Source organism: Rhinoraja longicauda, chromosome 13 (genome assembly GCF_053455715.1).
Source record: "Rhinoraja longicauda isolate Sanriku21f chromosome 13, sRhiLon1.1, whole genome shotgun sequence".
In the NCBI taxonomy this organism is placed as follows: domain Eukaryota; kingdom Metazoa; phylum Chordata; class Chondrichthyes; order Rajiformes; family Arhynchobatidae; genus Rhinoraja; species Rhinoraja longicauda.
Genome location: NC_135965.1, coordinates 51,835,164 through 51,853,133, shown reverse-complemented (window position 1 = coordinate 51,853,133; position 17,970 = coordinate 51,835,164). Strand labels below are relative to the sequence as shown.

At 40.6% G+C, this 17,970-nt stretch overlaps 1 protein-coding gene across 3 annotated transcripts in view; it reads left to right on the top strand.

Moving 5' to 3' along the window:
* The window catches only part of plch1 (phospholipase C, eta 1), a 75,491-nt gene that overhangs the window by 35,640 nt on the left and 21,881 nt on the right, over positions 1 to 17,970 (top strand). For all 3 annotated transcript variants that reach the window (XM_078410972.1, XM_078410970.1, XM_078410969.1), the window contains 6 exons: positions 614 to 734; positions 2,468 to 2,639; positions 4,302 to 4,409; positions 7,882 to 8,043; positions 17,181 to 17,264; positions 17,476 to 17,564. In XM_078410972.1, the coding sequence (XP_078267098.1) occupies positions 614 to 734; positions 2,468 to 2,639; positions 4,302 to 4,409; positions 7,882 to 8,043; positions 17,181 to 17,264; positions 17,476 to 17,564 (736 nt within the window). The remainder of the gene's footprint in view (positions 1 to 613; positions 735 to 2,467; positions 2,640 to 4,301; positions 4,410 to 7,881; positions 8,044 to 17,180; positions 17,265 to 17,475; positions 17,565 to 17,970) is intronic.

The window sequence follows — 17,970 nt, the reverse complement described above, 5'->3', positions numbered from 1 at the left end:
AATATCCTTCCTCAAATTTGGAGACCAAAACTGCACACAGTACTCCAGGTGCGGTCTCACCAGGGCCTGGTACAACTGTAGAAGGACCTCTTTGCTCCTATACTCAATTCCTCTTGTTACGAAGGCCAACATTCCATTGGCTTTCTTCACTGCCTGCTGTACCTGCATGCTTCCTTTCATTGACTGATGCACTAGGACACCCAGATCTCGTTGAACTCCCCCTCCTCCTAACTTGACACCATTCAGATAATAATCTGCCTTTCTATTCTTACTTCCAAAGTGAATAACCTCACACTTATCTACATTAAACTGCATCTGCCATGTATCCGCCCACTCACACAACCTGTCCAAGTCACCCTGCAGCCTTATTGCATCTTCCTCACAATTCACACTACCCCCCAGCTTAGTATCATCTGCAAATTTGCTAATGGTACTTTTAATCCCTTCGTCTAAGTCATTAATGTATAGGTATAAGTCATTAATGTATAGGTATAAGTCATTAATGTATAAGTCATTAATGAAGGCAGGATTTGCGCCAGTTACGATGGACTATTACTTAATTTATTACCTTTACTCCTGCTAGTCCTTTAAAGTTATTTGCACTTTGTTTCAGTTGACTGCTGGGATGGTCCTGATGGGGAGCCAGTTGTACAACATGGTTACACACTCACATCCAAGGTCCTATTCCGAGATGTTGTTGAAACCATCAACAAATACGCTTTCATCAAAAATGAGTGAGCGTTACCTTTTATTAATTAAAAATCAATAGATAATTATTGAACACTTGTGCGCCTGGCACAAAATTCATCTGCTATTGACAATTTCTGTTCTGATGAGTGTGGTTCATCAATGGATGGATGCAAGATTTGGCTAATAAGCTGACGTAATACCTAGTTTCACTGGAGTAAACTAATCTCCAGTGAAACTAATGGGAATAAGTAGTACAATATCAGGAGAAATAAATAATAGTCATGTTATATTGTGGTAATACTTCTATTTTAGTACAATGTTCATCCCCAGCATATAATTAACATTTCTGCCTTGCTTTAAAAACAATGTACCAAGTTTGGATTTGTAGGCATCCGTTGTGTTTTAGAAATGTTAAAGTTATTGAGATTATATGTTCAATTAGATGTTTGAAATATTTCTTCACTTTTACAATCAGTATTAATATTAGATACTCCTCAATAATACCCTCCAGGTTTTATATATGATGTAAAAAACTTGCCTATTGGTGTGTGAATGAAATCAAACTTTACCATAGGAAACCTTTAATCAATTTAAATAAAGAACGTTTATATTAAAGTGATATTTAGTACTATTTATGTTGTGAATCATCTATCTTAAGATTTTAAACAATGATCTTGTCATTTGTACAAAAGCTAGAAATATTTCACCTCTATTTACATGTAAAGATGACTAAAGGAACCATCAAATATATAATACACAAGAAAGGTGATTGACCCAATTATTATACATTTTTTCAAATGGAAGTTACAATGTGTGTTGCTTTTCAACTATTCTTTAGATGAATTAACTGACCTGAGTGATATTCACACTGTGCAGTTTTGGAGAGGCACATTGTAAGTCTCAAAACAGTGAGTCAAATCATTTGCTTGAAAATCAGCATCAGAAGTGCATAAGTCACAATATGACATGTTTTCAATGCATGAAATAATGTGCATCACTGTCATCAGCTAAAATAACCTGATTCAATACATCCACGCATATGAAGTCACAACACATTTGTGTAACTTATCTTTATTGCATGGGACAATTGAGCATTACTGAGTTGCAGCACCTGCTGCTATTTTGAAACGGCTGTTACGTGCGGTAAGTTTGCTGGTCAGCTGTGGCCTGAATCGTGGCTATTTTGTTGGCCTGCTACAGGACTAATTTGGAAGGATGATTGTTGTGGAATGCCACAGGAAACTGCAATTAACACATAGCTGCCATCAAACAGGGCTGCTTGCAGATAGAGTTTGCTTTCTTATATGTTTTTGCCTCTTTCTTCAGAGTTCACTGGCTGTTACTCCTTGACAAAGCCAAACATTGTTTTGTGACATCCAGCTATCCAAAGCTTGCTGAAACCCAAATTTATTTGGTTAATTCCCCCATTCCAACAAAATTTACCCAGTCTGCAGTTCTGTTTTCTTTCATTTCTACTTTACAGATCTAAATTATTTTCCGAGGTTATATCAATGTACTGGCATGTTTAACATTAGTCCATCTCAGTCAGTTTAACATTAATAGCTTTTCTTGAATTGACTGCACCAAAATTGGAACATCTACTCCATAAGAATTTATGCATTTTGATGGGGTTTCTCCTACTAACTATTCAAAAAAGTGCTTGGAAAGACACGATTCAAAACCAAATATCATCTTAAGCCATCCCCACACGTGACAAAAACAGCGTTTGGTTATTCATAGTTTGCTGTGTTATTGGTCGACTTTCTTTACATTCCAGGTATCCTGTTATTCTGTCCATTGAGAACCACTGCAGCATCCAGCAGCAGAAGAAGATTGCCCAATATTTGAAAGATATCCTTGGAAATAAACTTGAGTTATCCCCTGTTGAAAGGCATCGAAAATACCAGTTTCCTTCTCCTCAAAGTCTAAAGGGAAAAATTCTTATAAAGGTAATAGTTCTATTTCTGGATGCTTGTTCTTATTTCGTCATGGAAAGATTTTGTCAATGATTAGGATAGGTTTATTGCTTTGTTTTTACTTTAAAATGGAGTTCAGCAAGCTTAGAAAATTTGTTCCAGCATTGAGTGGCAAGCCTAGAATGGGGATTTGTGTGCCAATTGTTAACAAAACCCTTGACAATCAGAAACACTAAAGATCAATAAGAAATAAACTCATCTTTGACCATTAATGCACTCTTGCGCAGAGTGGGGTAATCGAGAACCAGAGGACATAGGTTTACGGTGTAGGAGAAAAGATTTTGTAGGAATCTAAGGGGTCACCTTTTCACACAGAGGGCAGTGGGTATATGGAAGGAGCTGCCTGAGGTGGTAGATGAGGCAGGTACTATCACAACATTTAAGAAGCAATTAGACGGGTATATGAATACGATAGATGTAGAGGGATATGGGCCAAGTGGGACTGGTGTAGATGGGACATGTTGGGCAGTGTGAGCAAGTTGGGCCAAAGGGCCTGTTTCCGCACTCTATGACTCTATGAACATTAATTGTACGCAAGAGTAGCTGCGACCTGTGCTCATCTCCTCTTCAGCACATTGGGAATGGTCCACAAATTAGCCTCACCCTCCCACACGAAAATAAATGAGGAGTAAATCGACCCTTCTGAAGATAACAATAGAAAAGGCAAGAAAGGGAATCAGCATATCGGGCAACAAGTATGGAAAGTGAAAAAATGGATAATTACTTAGATTTAAGAATCTTTTACTAGAAAAAATGTTAGGAGCTTACTTTGGTGAGTAATTTAAAGATGAACAAGGTCCAGGAGATTGCCTACTTTGGTACGAAGTGCACAGACCACTTACATTCCAGACAGAAGGGTCTGAAGAAGGGTCTCGACCCGAAACATCATCCTTTTCTCCAGAGATGCTGTCTGACCCGCTGAGTTACTCCAGCATTTTGTGTCTATCTTTGATTTAAATCAGCATCTGCAGTTCCTTCCTATACATTCCAGCCCTAGCGTATTTGAGAGAATACCCAAATATAGATCTGATCTTTGCTCTATACGTGTGCCGTAAATAATATTAAGAGCATACAGTATGAGCAAGGACAGCCCATACAAGCTAATCGGCTATTCGTTAAGATAATATATTAGAAAAATAATCTTGGCCTCAGTTCCACATAACCCTTGACTGGCCCAGAGTATCTATTTCATCCTTGAATATATTTAATGATTTAGCCTCCACAATATCATGGAATTAAAAATTCCAAAGATTCACCACCTTTCAAGAAAGGAAATTCCTTCTCATTGCCATCTTAAATGGGGTCCTCTGTAGCAATGTATGAATGTGTAACACAAGTTAGTGTGCACTATCCTTTCTAGGCAGTGTTTGCTTCAACTATTGAAAAACTTCGCGAATATAAATTTGTTCCGAAATAAAAATGCAATAAGCCAAATCAAATTTAATATATTGTAAGTTGTTTGATAAAAAACAAATTAGAAATTTGTTAAGAAGGGTCTCGACCCGAAACATCACCTGTTCCTTTTCTCCAGAGATGCTGCCTGACCCGCTGAATTACTCCAGCTTTTTGCGTCTATCTTAGATTTGGTGATATTGAAATCAATTAATTCAGAAATTAATTCATGATCTATTTCAGGGAAAGAAACTCTCAGCCGACCTCAACACCAATGCGGAAGAAGGCGAGGTGTCTGATGAAGATAGTGCCGACGAAATTGAAGAAGAGTGCAAATTAAAGCAAATCAATGTAACTGTTCACCTAAACATTTTGAAATTAAATTTAACAGTGATTTAGAAATATCAGTTAAATATGATGGCTAAGAATATGTGGTTGCAATTTTGGCAAAAATGTCACTGCCTGCCCTTGTTACCACGTAAAACAAAACACAGCACCTCTGGATGCAGAAATGAGATATTACTGTTATGATACCCACTCTTCCACAGAATGCACTGTTGCATTCTTGGTAGGTACAATCAACACAGAATCAACAATTTAACCTGAATTTCAACTTTTAATGCAGAGGTTTTACTTTAACAATCCTTGAATTTATTACATTATAATCTTAATCCATAATTATTGCATACGGCTTCTTTAGTTCTCAAAATCTTATTTTAATGGTACAGTCCCTTGAGGAGGATATTTAAAATTTGAAGTTTACTATATATATATATATTTAACATTTGCTTTATGTATTCTCCCTGAATAAGTAAAGGGGATAATGGCAGGAGAATGGGGTTAGGAGGGAGAGATAGATGAGCCATGATTGAATGGCGGAGTAGACTTAATGGGCCGAATGGCCTAATTCTGCTCCTATCACTTATGACCTTATCATGACTTCTAAACTTTTCTCTGAATCATAAGTGCAAAAGTCCAATATTTATTTTACTATAAATACACTGATTTAAATGTAATTAATTGCCTGTGAGAATTCCTTAAATTGACTAAATGTCAGCCTACTATATTATTGGATGCCACAGATATATCCAAAGTTATATTGTAAAGCTGGTAAAAGATTCATGGGCAAGCTGTCTCAAGTTCATGAGGAAACAAGCCACAGATTCCAAGTCAGATCATTTTTTTGCAGAAAGATGTTTCATCTGCAAACTGTTTTAATTGATTCACGTTAAATCGCTAATATTACATTGTGGATAAAATATTAAATAAATTAAAGTGATTTCAGTCTTTATTCCAATCAGCATCCTACATAATAAAACTAGAGAGAATGAATCCTGGCATAAGCAATTAAATATGGTATGAAACACAGAGATCTCTTGTAGGATTATTTTAGAAAGTTGGAGCGTTCGATGGTAGCATTATTTTGTCTACATGTTCAGCGCACTGGATTGTCACATGGTAAAAAACAATCTACAGTTCCAGCATGGGAACATGTTATTTAATTTATTCTACCTTTGCAAACTCCACCCATTTCCTCGCCCTTCCCCCACATTACATTAATTGTACAATCTACTACTGATTGTGCTTCAAGCACTGTCTCTAGTAGGGTTAAAATATTAATATTGACTATATTCAGTTGACAAAACTTAGATCAATGTAACTTGAAGAAAAATATAAAATTTGAGTGGATTTCTCTTTGACAATTAGGTAATAGAGCCCTATAGCACAGAAACAGGCCCTTCGGCCCAACTTGCCCATGCCAACTAAGAGGCCCCTTCTACACTAGTTCCACCTGCCTTTGGCCCATTTATTCCTCTAAACCTTTCCTATCCTTGTACCTGTCCAAATGCCGTGTAAATGTTGTTATACTACCTTCATCAACTATTTCCTCTGGCAACTTGGTTGTCCTTAACATATTTAATGGCATCATTAGCACTTTGTTACCCAAATCAGTTCAAGTAGCCTGCATTTAAATTACTTAATATACTTGATAGAGGAAACTTGTACTCAATAAATCAAGATTATTTGTCGTTATATTCCATTCAGCAGTATCCTTTAATGAATGTGTAGGGATATTAACTGAATCATTTCAGCTAACCCTTGAGTTATGCTGATCATTAAACATGCAGATTTAGAAACATAGAAAAATTGGTGCAGGAGTAGGCCATTCTGCCGTTCGCGCCTGCACTGCCATTCAATATGATCATGGCTGATCATCCAAAATCAGTACCCCATTCCTGCTTTTTCCGAAGAGCTAAATCTAACTCTCTCTTGAAAACATCCAATGAATTGACCCCCACTGCCTTCTGTGGCAGAGAATTCCACAGATTCACAACTCTCTGGGTGAAATAATTTTTCCTCATCTCAGTCTTAAATGGCCTACCCCTTATTCTTAAACTGTGACCCCTGGTTCTGGATTCTGCCAACATGGGGAACATTTTTCCTGCATCTAGCCTGTCCAATTCTTTAAGAATTTTATGTTTCTATAAGGTCCCCTCTCATCCTTCTAAATTCTAGTGAATACAAGCCCAGGCGACCCATTCTTTCATCACATGTCAGTTCTGCCATCCCGGGAATTAACCTGGTGAACCTACGTTGCACGCCCTCAATTGCAATAATGTCCTTCCTCATGTTAGGAGACCAAAACTGCGCACAATACTCCAGGTGCGGTCTCACCAGGTCCCTCTACAACTGTAGTAGGACCTCCTTGCTCCTAAACTCAAATCCTCTCGCAATGAAGGGCAACATGCCATTTGCTTTCTTTACTGCCTGCTGTACCTGCATGCTTACTTTCAGTGATTGATGTACAAGTACACCCAGGTTTCGTTGCGCCTTCCCTTTTCCTAATCTGACACCATTCAGATAATAATCTGCCTTCCTGTCCTTGCCACCAAAGTGGATAACCTCACATTTATCCACATTATACTGCATCTGCCATGCATCTGCCCACTCACCCAACCTATCCAAGTCACCCTGCAGTTTCATAGCATCCTCCTTGCAGCTCACACTGCCACCCAGCTTTGTGTCATCCGCAAACTTGGAGATGTCACATTTAATTTCCTCCTCTAAATCGTTAATATATATATTGTAAATAACTGAGGTCCCAGCACCGAGCCTTGCGGCACCCACTAGTCACTGCCTGCCATTCTGAAAAGGACTCATTAATTCCTATTCTTTGCTTTATGTCTGCCAACCAGTTCTCTGTCCATGTCAATACCCTACCCCCAATACCATATGCTCTAATTTTGCACACTAATCTTTTGTGTGGGACTTTGTCAAACTCTTTTTGAAAGTCCAGATACACCACATCCACTGGCTCTCCCTTATCCATTCTACTTGTTACATCCTCAAAAAATTCCAGAAGATTAGTCAAGCATGACTTCCCCTTCATAAATCCATGCTGACTTTGACCGATCCTGTCACTGCTTTCCAAGTGCGTTGCTATAACATCTTTAATAATCGATCTTTAAGAATGATTTTGTTGCTACAAACTGTAATAACAGCTTCCTCATTAGGAGTCCCTTTTGAAATAGTAGCTAGTCCCAATTATTATAACTGGAATTCAGTCTGAACATCAGTAACCTGCTATTCTCTGAGCGTTCTGGACCCCTCAAAAGGCCGGTAGATATAATAAAACCTTCAGAAAGAGATGCTGTCAGGTAAGTCTCCTGGATGGATTTTACTGTACGCCCACCTTATTTCAACAGAGTTAAAACGCCTCTTAGTACTTCTGCTTTCAGACTTTAAATCTATTTGAACAGTTGTTTTGAAATATTGATGTTATTGGAATATTTAATGCTATATCCAACTGTTCCTTCTACAGGGCAGTACTGCGAACTACCATCAAGTGGAATGTTTCATTAGAAAGAAACTGGATTTCTTACAGAAAGAGTCTCAGATCCAGGATAAGGAAAATCCAGATAGACAAACAGTCTGTGCACTTCTGAGGGCCACACACAAAGATTTAAGTGATAATCTACAACAGGTAACATTTGCATAATTCTGCATAATATTCAAATCTTCCATCATGCCTCACTATTGTTTAACTTCAAATGATGAGGACAGGTAAGATAGTTTGGATAAATCGTTGGAATCCATTTATTTTTCTAACAACTTATCTTTTGATACAACACATAAACATTACTTCAAATGTCCTAACTTTTGTACTTGTTAGTACTTTGTTTAAACATACGCCATCTATCTTTATTATATTACTAAAACTCTCTGTTTGTATGTTTGTTTATGCCTTATTTCTGTCGCACGATAGCGCAACAATTTTAGGACCACCTTACTCACCATTGTCCTGGGGCCACCTTAATGCAAGTTTCATTCAAATTAGTCTTATATTTTTAAAGTTATAGACATTTTAAAGTTTAAAAATTACCTTTTAAACTTACGCTGGCCGTGTTCAGCTTTCAACGTCACAATGGGACCCGCCAGAGTGATGGGAGTGGCAGCCAATGAGGGGGGGGGGGGGGGGGGGGGATGGCTGCTGGGGGTGGGACCCGCAAGAGTGATGGGAGTGGTGGCCAATGAGGGGGGGGGGAAATGGCTGCTGGGGGCAGGACCCGCCCGAGTGATGGGAGTGGCCGCCAATGAGGGGGGGGAGCTGCTTCGCCGACGTGCTGCCACTAACTCATCCACTCCATCCCCCCTGAACCCCTCTCCTCCCCTCCCCTCCCCGCTCACCCACTCCATACCCCCTCAACCGCCCCCCAATGAAGAGAGGAACCACGGGGCGGGACTGGCGGCGCCGCCGGAGAGCCCCTAAGAGTGGAGGGGGGTGAGGGGAGGAGAGAGGGATGAGGGGGGATGGAGTGGGTGAGGGGGAGGGGAGCAGGGGGGATAAGAGGGGTGAGGGGGGATGGGGAGGGGAGAAGGTGGGGTTGAGGGGGGATAGAGTGGGTGGAGGAGGGGAGGGTGCTAGACCAATGCGGGAGAGGTTTGGGCCCAACTAGTTCTAGTTAGAACCCTAGAGAGAGTGAATTTTGGTCATTTATCCATTTCGATGAAGTCTGCTGTCAAACAAGGCTGCATCATTGCTCCAGTGCATTTCTCAGTCTTTCTTGCTATATTGTTGCATCTCATCTCCAACAAAATTCATGTGAAAGTTAGATAATAGACAATAGACAATATGTGCAGCAGGCCATTCAGCCCTTCGAGCCAGCACCGCCATTCACCCTGATCATGGCTGATCATCCACAATCAGTACCCCGTTCCTGCCTTCTCCCCATATCCCTTGAACTAATCTTCAGAACTAATGGGAAGCTATACAACTTACTTCCAGGACTAAGATTGCCCAAATTCCAGAGGTCAGGCTGCAATATGTAGATGATGTTTGCAATCGTTCATGCTCAGAGACCTAACCTTGAGCCGTCAGTAATGTTTTCACTGAAGCATGCAAGAACATGAGTCTGGCATTCAACATCTGCAAAATTTCCCCCTCCCCTCATTCCCCACCATAGTCATCCTACTAGTTCCACTGTTCACATCCTTGTATCCCTGCCATTGACACACCTTCCCCAGCTAACAAAGGGCCACCCTTCCTGAGGTCATCTGTTGCTGGCCCTGTTTTGTTCTGGCCTTCTCTATCTTTCAGTCTGAAGAAAGTTTCTGACCCAAAACATTGGCTGTTCCTTTTCTCCAGAGATGCTACCTGACCCACTGAGTTACTCCAGCATTTTGTGTCTATCTGCAATATTGAGGTCCTGTACCATCTCAACCCTGCTGCACTACACTGCCCTCCAACAATTAAGATTCACTTCGAGACCATGGAAATCATGACCACTTCCCGTATCTCATGAGCCACCTCTTGGTGAAGGCAAACATTGATGTTGATGTTCATCATTATCTTCAACGCACCAGCTCTCGGACATTGCATCAAACCCATAGTCTACTGAGCACGATTAGACCTTGTCTTCTTTTATGCCTAAGAGACCTGGTACAAAACTACATCAGAGCAGTTATGAAGGTAGCGAGGATGCCCAGCCTCAAATACACATACTAGAATCATGCAGTGTTGGCAAACAAATGCCTTGACTGTGATGTTAGAGGAGGACATACGCATTGCAATATGTATCAGGAAGAATATAATCAAAAATCAGCAGCAGTAGCAGCAATCAGCAGCAATCAGCAGCAAGCAGCAAGCAGCAGCAGCAGCAGCAGCACCAAGCTGTGTTGCTTGGGAAGTATTCTGTGGGGATTGTGTGGGGATAGTAAGGAGTAAGACCTGTGTGATCTCCCGGACAAATTTCGATCGCCTAGCTTGGGGTCGGAGAGGAATTTCCCGGATTTTTTTTTTTTCCCAAATTGGCCTGGGTTTTTTATCCGGTTTTTCGCCTCTCCCAGGAGATCACTCAGTTCTTTGGGGTGGGCGGTTGGAGCGGTTGGAGCAGCGGCCGGGCGGTAGGTTTAGTAACCGAGCACGGGGCTTTGTTTGGGGAGTATGAGTGCCAGGGCAGTTTTTTGTTCTGGGTGTCGGATGTGGGGAATCTGGGAGTCTGATAGTCTTCCAGACATCCACATCTGCGCCAGGTGTGACGAGATGGGGCTCCTAAGGGACCGTGTTAGGAACCTGGAGCGGCAGATTGATGACCTCCGTCTGATCAGGGAGAGTGAGGAGGTTATAGATAGGAGTTACAGAGAGGTGGTCACTCCTAGACCACGGGAGGTAGACAAGTGGGTCACTGTTAGGGGGGGCAAGGAGCAGAGGCAGGGACTAGGGAGTACCCCGGTGGCTGTACCCCTTGGAAATAAGTACTCCTGTTTAAGTACTGTTGGGAGGGACAGCCTACCTGGGGGCAGCGACGGTGCCCGGGCCTCTGGCAAGGAGTCCGGCCCTGTTGCTCAGAAGGGTAGGGAAAGGAAGAGGAGAGCGATAGTAATAGGGGACTCTATAGTGAGGGGGTCAGATAGGCGATTCTGTGGACGCAGTCGGGAGACCCGGATGGTAGTTTGCCTCCCTGTTGCCGGTGTCCGGGATGTGTCTGAGCGTGTCCAGGATATCCTGAAAGGGGAGGGAGAGGAGCCAGAGGTCGTGGTACATATAGGTACCAACAATATAGGTAGGATAAGGGAAGAGGTCCTGAAAGGAGAATTTAGGGGGCTAGGAAGAGAGTTAAAATAAAGGACTTCCAAAGCAATAATCTCAGGCTTACTGCCTGTGCCACGCGATAGTGAGAATAGGAATGGAGTGAGGTGGAGGATAAATACGTGGCTGAGGAACTGGTGCAGGGAGCAGGGTTTCAAGTTTCTGGATCATTGGGACCTCTTCTGGGGGAAGTATGACCTGTACAAAAAGGACGGGTTGCATCTGAACCTGAGGGGAACCAATATCCTGGCGGGGAGATTTGCTAAAATAATTGCGGAGACTTTAAACTAGTACGGTTGGGGGGGAGGGACTCAAACACAGATAGCTAACAGGCAGTGTGTGAGGCAGGAGGCAGAAAAGGGAAACACTCAGACCCAATATGTAGGAGAGAAAGAAGGGAAAAGAAATAAACTGAGAATAAGAAATGATGGGTCCCTTAAATGTGTATATTTTAATGCTAGGAGCATTGTAAGAAAGGTGGATGAGCTTAGAGCCTGGATTGACATCTAGAAGTATGATGTTGTGGCGATCAGTGAAACATGGTTGCAGGAGGGTTGCGATTGGCAATTAAATATTCCAGGATTTCATTGTTTCAGATGTGATAGAATCGGAGGGGCAAGAGGTGGGGGTGTTGCATTGCTTGTCAGGGAGGATATCACAGCAGTGCTTTGGCAGGACAGACTAGAAGGCTCGATTAGGGAGGCTGTTTGGGTGGAACTCAGAAATGAGAAAGGTTTAGCAACACTTATAGGGGTGTATTATAGACCGCCAAATAGGGAACGAGAATTGGAAGAGCAAATATGTAAGGAGATAGCAGATATTAGTAGTAAGCACAGAGTAGTGATTGTGGGTGATTTCAATTTTCCGTATATAGACTGGGAATCACATTCTGTTAAAGGGCTGGATGGTTTGGAGTTTGTAAAATGTGTGCAGGATAGTTTTTTGCAGCAATACGTAGAGGTGCCTACCAGAGAAGGGGCAGTGTTGGACCTCCTGTTAGGAAATGAGATGGGTCAGGTGACGGAGGTATGTGTTGAGGAGCACTTTGGGTCTAGTGATCACAATGCCATTAGTTTCAATATCATTATGGAGAAGGTCAAATCTGGACCAAGGGTTGAGATTTTGGATTGGAGAAAGGCTAATTTTGAGGAGATGAGAAAGGATTTAAAAGGAGTGAAATGGAAATTTTTGTTTTATGAAAAGGATATAATAGAGAAATGGAGGATATTTAAAGGTGAAATTTTGAGAGTACAGAGTCTTTATGTCCCTGTTCGGTGGAAAGGAAAGAATAATAATTTGAAAGAGCCATGGTTTTCCAGGGAAATTGGACACTTGGTTCGGAAAAAGAGGGAGATATACAATAAATATAAGCGGCAGGGAGTAAATGAGGTTCTTGAGGAATATAAAGAATGTAAAAGGAATCTTAAGAAGGAAATTAGAAAAGCGAAAAAAAGATATGAGGCTGCTTTGGCAAGTAATGTAAAAGTAAACCCCAAGGGGTTCTACAGATATGTCAATAGCAAAAGGATAGTGAGGGATAAAATTGGTCCATTAGAGAGTCAGAGTGGACAGCTATGTACTGAGCCGGAAGAAATGGGGGAGATATTAAACAATTTCTTTTCTTCGGTATTTACCGAGGAGAAGGATATTGAATTATGTGAGATAAGCGAAACAAGTAGAGTAGTGATGGAAATTAGGAGGATTAAAGAAGAGGAGGTACGGACACTTTTGAAAAATATAAAAGTGGATAAGTCTCCAGGTCCTGATAGGATATTCCCTAGGACATTGGGAGAAGTTAGTGCAGAAATAGCAGGGGCTATGACGGAAATATTTCAAACGTCATTAGAAACGGGGATGGTGCCGGAAGATTGGCGCATTGCGCATGTTGTGCCTTTGTTTAAAAAAGGTTCTAAAAGTAAACCTAGCAATTATAGACCTATTAGTTTGACGTCTGTGGTGGGAAAATTAATGGAAAAGATACTTAGGGACAATATATATAATTATTTGGATAATCAAGGCCTGATTAGAAACAGTCAACATGGATTTGTGCCTGGAAGGTCATGTTTGATTAATCTTCTTGAATTTTTTGAAGAGGTTACCAGGGAAATTGATAAGGGCAAGGCTGTGGATGTTGTCTATATGGACTTCAGTAAGGCATTTGACAAGGTTCCACATGGAAGGTTGATTAAGAAGGTTAAATCGTTGGGTATTAATAGTGAGGTTGCAAGATGGATTCAACAATGGCTGAATGGGAGATACCAGAGGGTAACGGTTGACAATTGTATGTCAGGTTGGAGGCCAGTGTCTAGTGGAGTACCCCAAGGATCTGTGTTGGGTCCACTGTTGTTTGTCATTTACATTAATGATCTGGATGATGGTGTGGCAAATTGGATTAGTAAATATGCAGATGATACTAAGATAGGTGGAGGAGTTGATAGTGAGGTAGATTTTCAAAGTCTACAGAGAGACTTGGGCCTTTTGGAAGGGTAGGCTGAAAGATGGCAGATGGAGTTTAATGCTGATAAGTGTGAGGTGCTGCATTTTGGTAGGACAAATCAAAATAGGACGTACAGGGTAAATGGTAGGGAATTGAGGAATGCAGTGGAACAGAGGGATCTGGGAATAACTGTGCATTGTTCCCTGAAGGTGGAATCTCATGTGGATAGGGTGGTGAATAAGGCGTTTGGTATGCTTGCCTTTATAAATCAGAGCATCGAGTATAGAAGTTGGGATGTAATGTTAAAATTGTACAGGGCATTGGTGAGGCCGAATCTGGAGTATGGTGTGCAGTTCTGGTCGCCAAATTATAGGAAGGATGTCGACAAAATGGAGAGGGTACAGAGGAGATTTACTAGAATGTTGCCTGGGTTTCAGCACTTAGGCTACAGAGAGAGGTTGAACAGGTTGGGTCTTTATTCTTTGGAGCGTAGAAGGTTGAGGGGGGACTTGATAGAGGTTTTTAAAATTTTGAGAGGGACGGACAGAGTTGACGTGGGTAGGCTTTTCCCTTTGAGAGTGGGGAAGATTCCAACAAGGGGACATAGCTTCAGAATTGAGGGACAAATGTTTAGGGGTAACATGAGGGGGAACTTCTTTACTCAGAGGGTGGTGGCTGTATGGAATGGGCTTCCGGTGGAAGTGGTTGAGGCTGGCTCGATTTTATTATTTAAGAGTAAATTGGATAGGTATATGGATAGGAGGGGATTAGAGGGTTATGGTCTGAGTGCAGGTAGATGAGACTAGGTCAGGGAGAATGGTCGGCGTGGACTGGTAGGGCCGGACAGGCCTGTTTCTATGCTGTAGTTGTTATATGGTTATATGGTTATAAAATGGATCTACCTTTACGAAAGTTATTTCTGTAATTATCTCCTTCCATGTATTTACTGGTTTTCTTTGCATTCTTTTCTTTGAACTTGTTTTTTTCCCAAAGTGAAATAACCTCATAGAGGTCTGTTGTTATGGTAACATGTTAATTTGGTTTGCTACATATCATGAAAGAACAGAAAATGGTTATTAATTGTAGTTTCTTTCATGATGGCCTCCCCCTTTCAAGGCAAACATTTTATATTGGCACTATGTACGAAAACAATTAAGAAGCTTTACTTTCCATTGTGTCCTCATCTTGTCCAATTTTATAAGGCCTTTTGCAACTTTATCTGTGAATGAATCCAGTTTGGTGTTGAATCCTATTACTAGTGAACTTACGTGGGTTTTGATGTTCTTGTATTCAGCCTCTGTCAAAAGGGCAAACAGGAAAATATATTTCAGTGTTTCAGTCATTGTTTAGTTAAGTAACTATGCTCTGGATCAAACCCAGGATATCCACAGGATCAGAATGTGACTTCTCACCTGTATCTTTGACATTAGGTGGAGTTCCTTGAATAACGAAATGTTTGCTTGTGTTGTTCTGTGAAAACGAGATTAAAGGGAGAAATTATTCAAAGAGTAAAAGGCTTTAGCGTTTTATTTCTTCTTGGCAGGCAAAGAAAGCAATTCATGATGCATCACTCGTACAGAAACATTTTTCATATTCATTGAATTTTATTTCTTAAAGAAAATTTGTACTTGAAACTTGGGAAATCAGACTTTACACAAGTTGCATTAAGAATTTCCTGGTTGCTTTTACATCGTTTAAGTACATCGTGTGAGTCACTTAAAAAGCACCAACAATTTTTTAATTGTTGTTTTTCCATATTTGTGACCCAATAGTTTCTGAACAGATACATCAAGTTGACGGTAGTTTTGTTGGGTACCCTTTTAGAAAATAGGTGCAGGAAGAGGCCATTTGGCCCTTCGAGCCAGCACCGCCATTGTTGCTGGTTTTCAGTTCAGACTGCTCAAGCAGATTTCCCTCTCGGCCCATAAAGGCTTAAAACCTTTCCCAAGTAATGGTAGAAATGGGCAGTGGTAGATTACCTACCCTTTATTGATTCACCTACAGTTTTGTAGTTGTCTTGTGTAGAAAGGAACTTGTGTAGAAAGATGCTGGTTTATACCAAAGATAGACACAAAATGCCGGAGTAACTCAGCGGGACAGGCAGCATCTCTGGAGAGAAGGAATGGGTGACTTTTCGGGTCGAGACCCTTCTTCAGACTAACTTTGTAGTAGTCTTTGTGGGTGGTGCAGCTGGTAGAGCAGCTGCCTCACAGCGCCAGAGATCTGGGTGGATCCTGACCTCAGGTGTTGTCTGTATAGACTTTGCAGGTTCTGGCTGTTCGGCTGTTTTCAGGAGTTTAAATGCAGAGAAGTTTAAATTTAAACATTTAAAAAGTCAAGATCAGTGGGGAAAGTGTAAGAAAATAACTGCAGATGCTGGTACAAATCGAAGGTATTTATTCACAAAATGCTGGAGTAACTCAGCAGGTCAGGCAGCATCTCAGGAGAGAGGGAATGGGTGAAGTTTCGGGTCTAGACCCTTCTTCAGTCTGAAAAAGGGTCTCGACCCGAAACGTCACCCATTCCCTCTCTCCTGAGATGCTGCCTGACCTGCTGAGTTGCTCCAGCATTTTGTGAATAGATCAGTGGGGAACATCACTATTTTCACTGTGACTGCAAATTCTAACCATTTTATTTTGTCTGATTAAAAACAAATATATCACAAACTCTGAAAGTGCAAAAGCATGCTGGAGAATCCAACTCGTGTGGAAACACTCGTGCGTGTTGCTCTTTTATTTTGTTTTATTCTTCACGTGTTTAAATTATAATGTTTTATTTTTAATTGACTATTGTATATCGTGTTGTTATCCTTGCGAGCAAAGCACCAAGGCAAATTCCTTGTATGTATACATACTTGGCTAATAAAATGTATTCAATTCAATTCAATTCAAACTAAAAATATTCAAATTGTATTTTTTTATCATTCTTTATTGTTTTTATCATTCGTCTTAACATTTGGACAGGTACACAGATAGGACAGGTTGAGAAAGATAAGGGCCAAACGCAGGCAGGTGGGACTAGAGCAGATGGGAAATATTGTTCAGTGTGGGCAAGTTTGGCCGGAGGGCTTGTTTCCATGCTGTGTGACTCTATGACTATACTTTTTTTTCTACAACATATTTTCTTAAACGTGTTGTATTTCCTGAGCAAAAGGCCAGGCAATAGGCAATGATAATATTGATCAGGATGTATGAGTAATTTACCTGCCATCTCCATGACTCTGGTTAGAACATGAAGAATGAATTGATGAAAAACCCATTTCCTATTAGTTTAAATTAAACAATCACTGGAAGGGTCTCGACCCGAAACATCACCCATTCCTTCTCTCCTGAGATGCTGCCTGACCCACTGAGTTACTCCAGCATTTTGTGAATAAACTGCTCCATCGGTTGTGATTCTTAAACAGCTACACCTGAATTCAGAAAGATGATTTCTTCCTCCAGTTTATAATTAAATTACAATTAACCACGGTGAGCACAATACTGTGTTTGTGTAGTTAAATAGTTTTGCAGAATGACCTATATTGGCACATGTTGATAACCTGGTTTTATGATGTAAATCTAGCTGTTTTAAATGTCCTTCACTACCCTTCCAGAAATCACAGGTTAAAGAAAAAACGAAAGAAAGTGGGAGAAAACCTCACAATCGTTCATTTATCAGCAGTTTTACCAAACAGAAGGTAGGATATTGCTGATTTTATTCAATGGGTAGAATATTTTCAAGCTGTCATTTCAACATTATTTAGGCAATTAAAATATTATAGCTGAAACATACGGGGTAGACTACTTTAAATAAACATTTTAAGTATAACATTGAGCAGCATCAAGTACAGCTAAAGTATTTGCATTTGTACTGATGTGTTATATGGATTATTTCTTTTTCTGGATTAGAAAAGTGCAAAATCCAAAGGAAAACTGTTCAATCCAAATGATGAAGTTCAGCAGAATTCTATTGGTAAAGACACTGGGCCAACCCACAGGTTAGCTACCTGCAATTACTTTTCATATAAAGTCAACAATATTATTTCATGTTTGTTCAAATGCTTTACAAAATTTCAAACATTTCCAAATGTTTAATAAATCATTCACTTAAAATTTTTTTGTACGGTTCATTGTTCCTAAAGATATATTGTGAATATACATTGATTATTGCTTTAATTATTTTATTAGTACACAGAACACAATATGTAAATGTTGTTAAATTTACGTTTAGAACAGTGCGGCACAGGAATGGACCTTGGTCCTAGATGAATATAATGCCAAATTAAACTAATCTCCTCTGACGACACATGGTCCATATCCCTCCATTCCCTGCATATCCATGTACTTATCACAAGATCATAAGCGATAGGAGTAGAATTAGGCCATTTGGCCCATCAAGTCTAC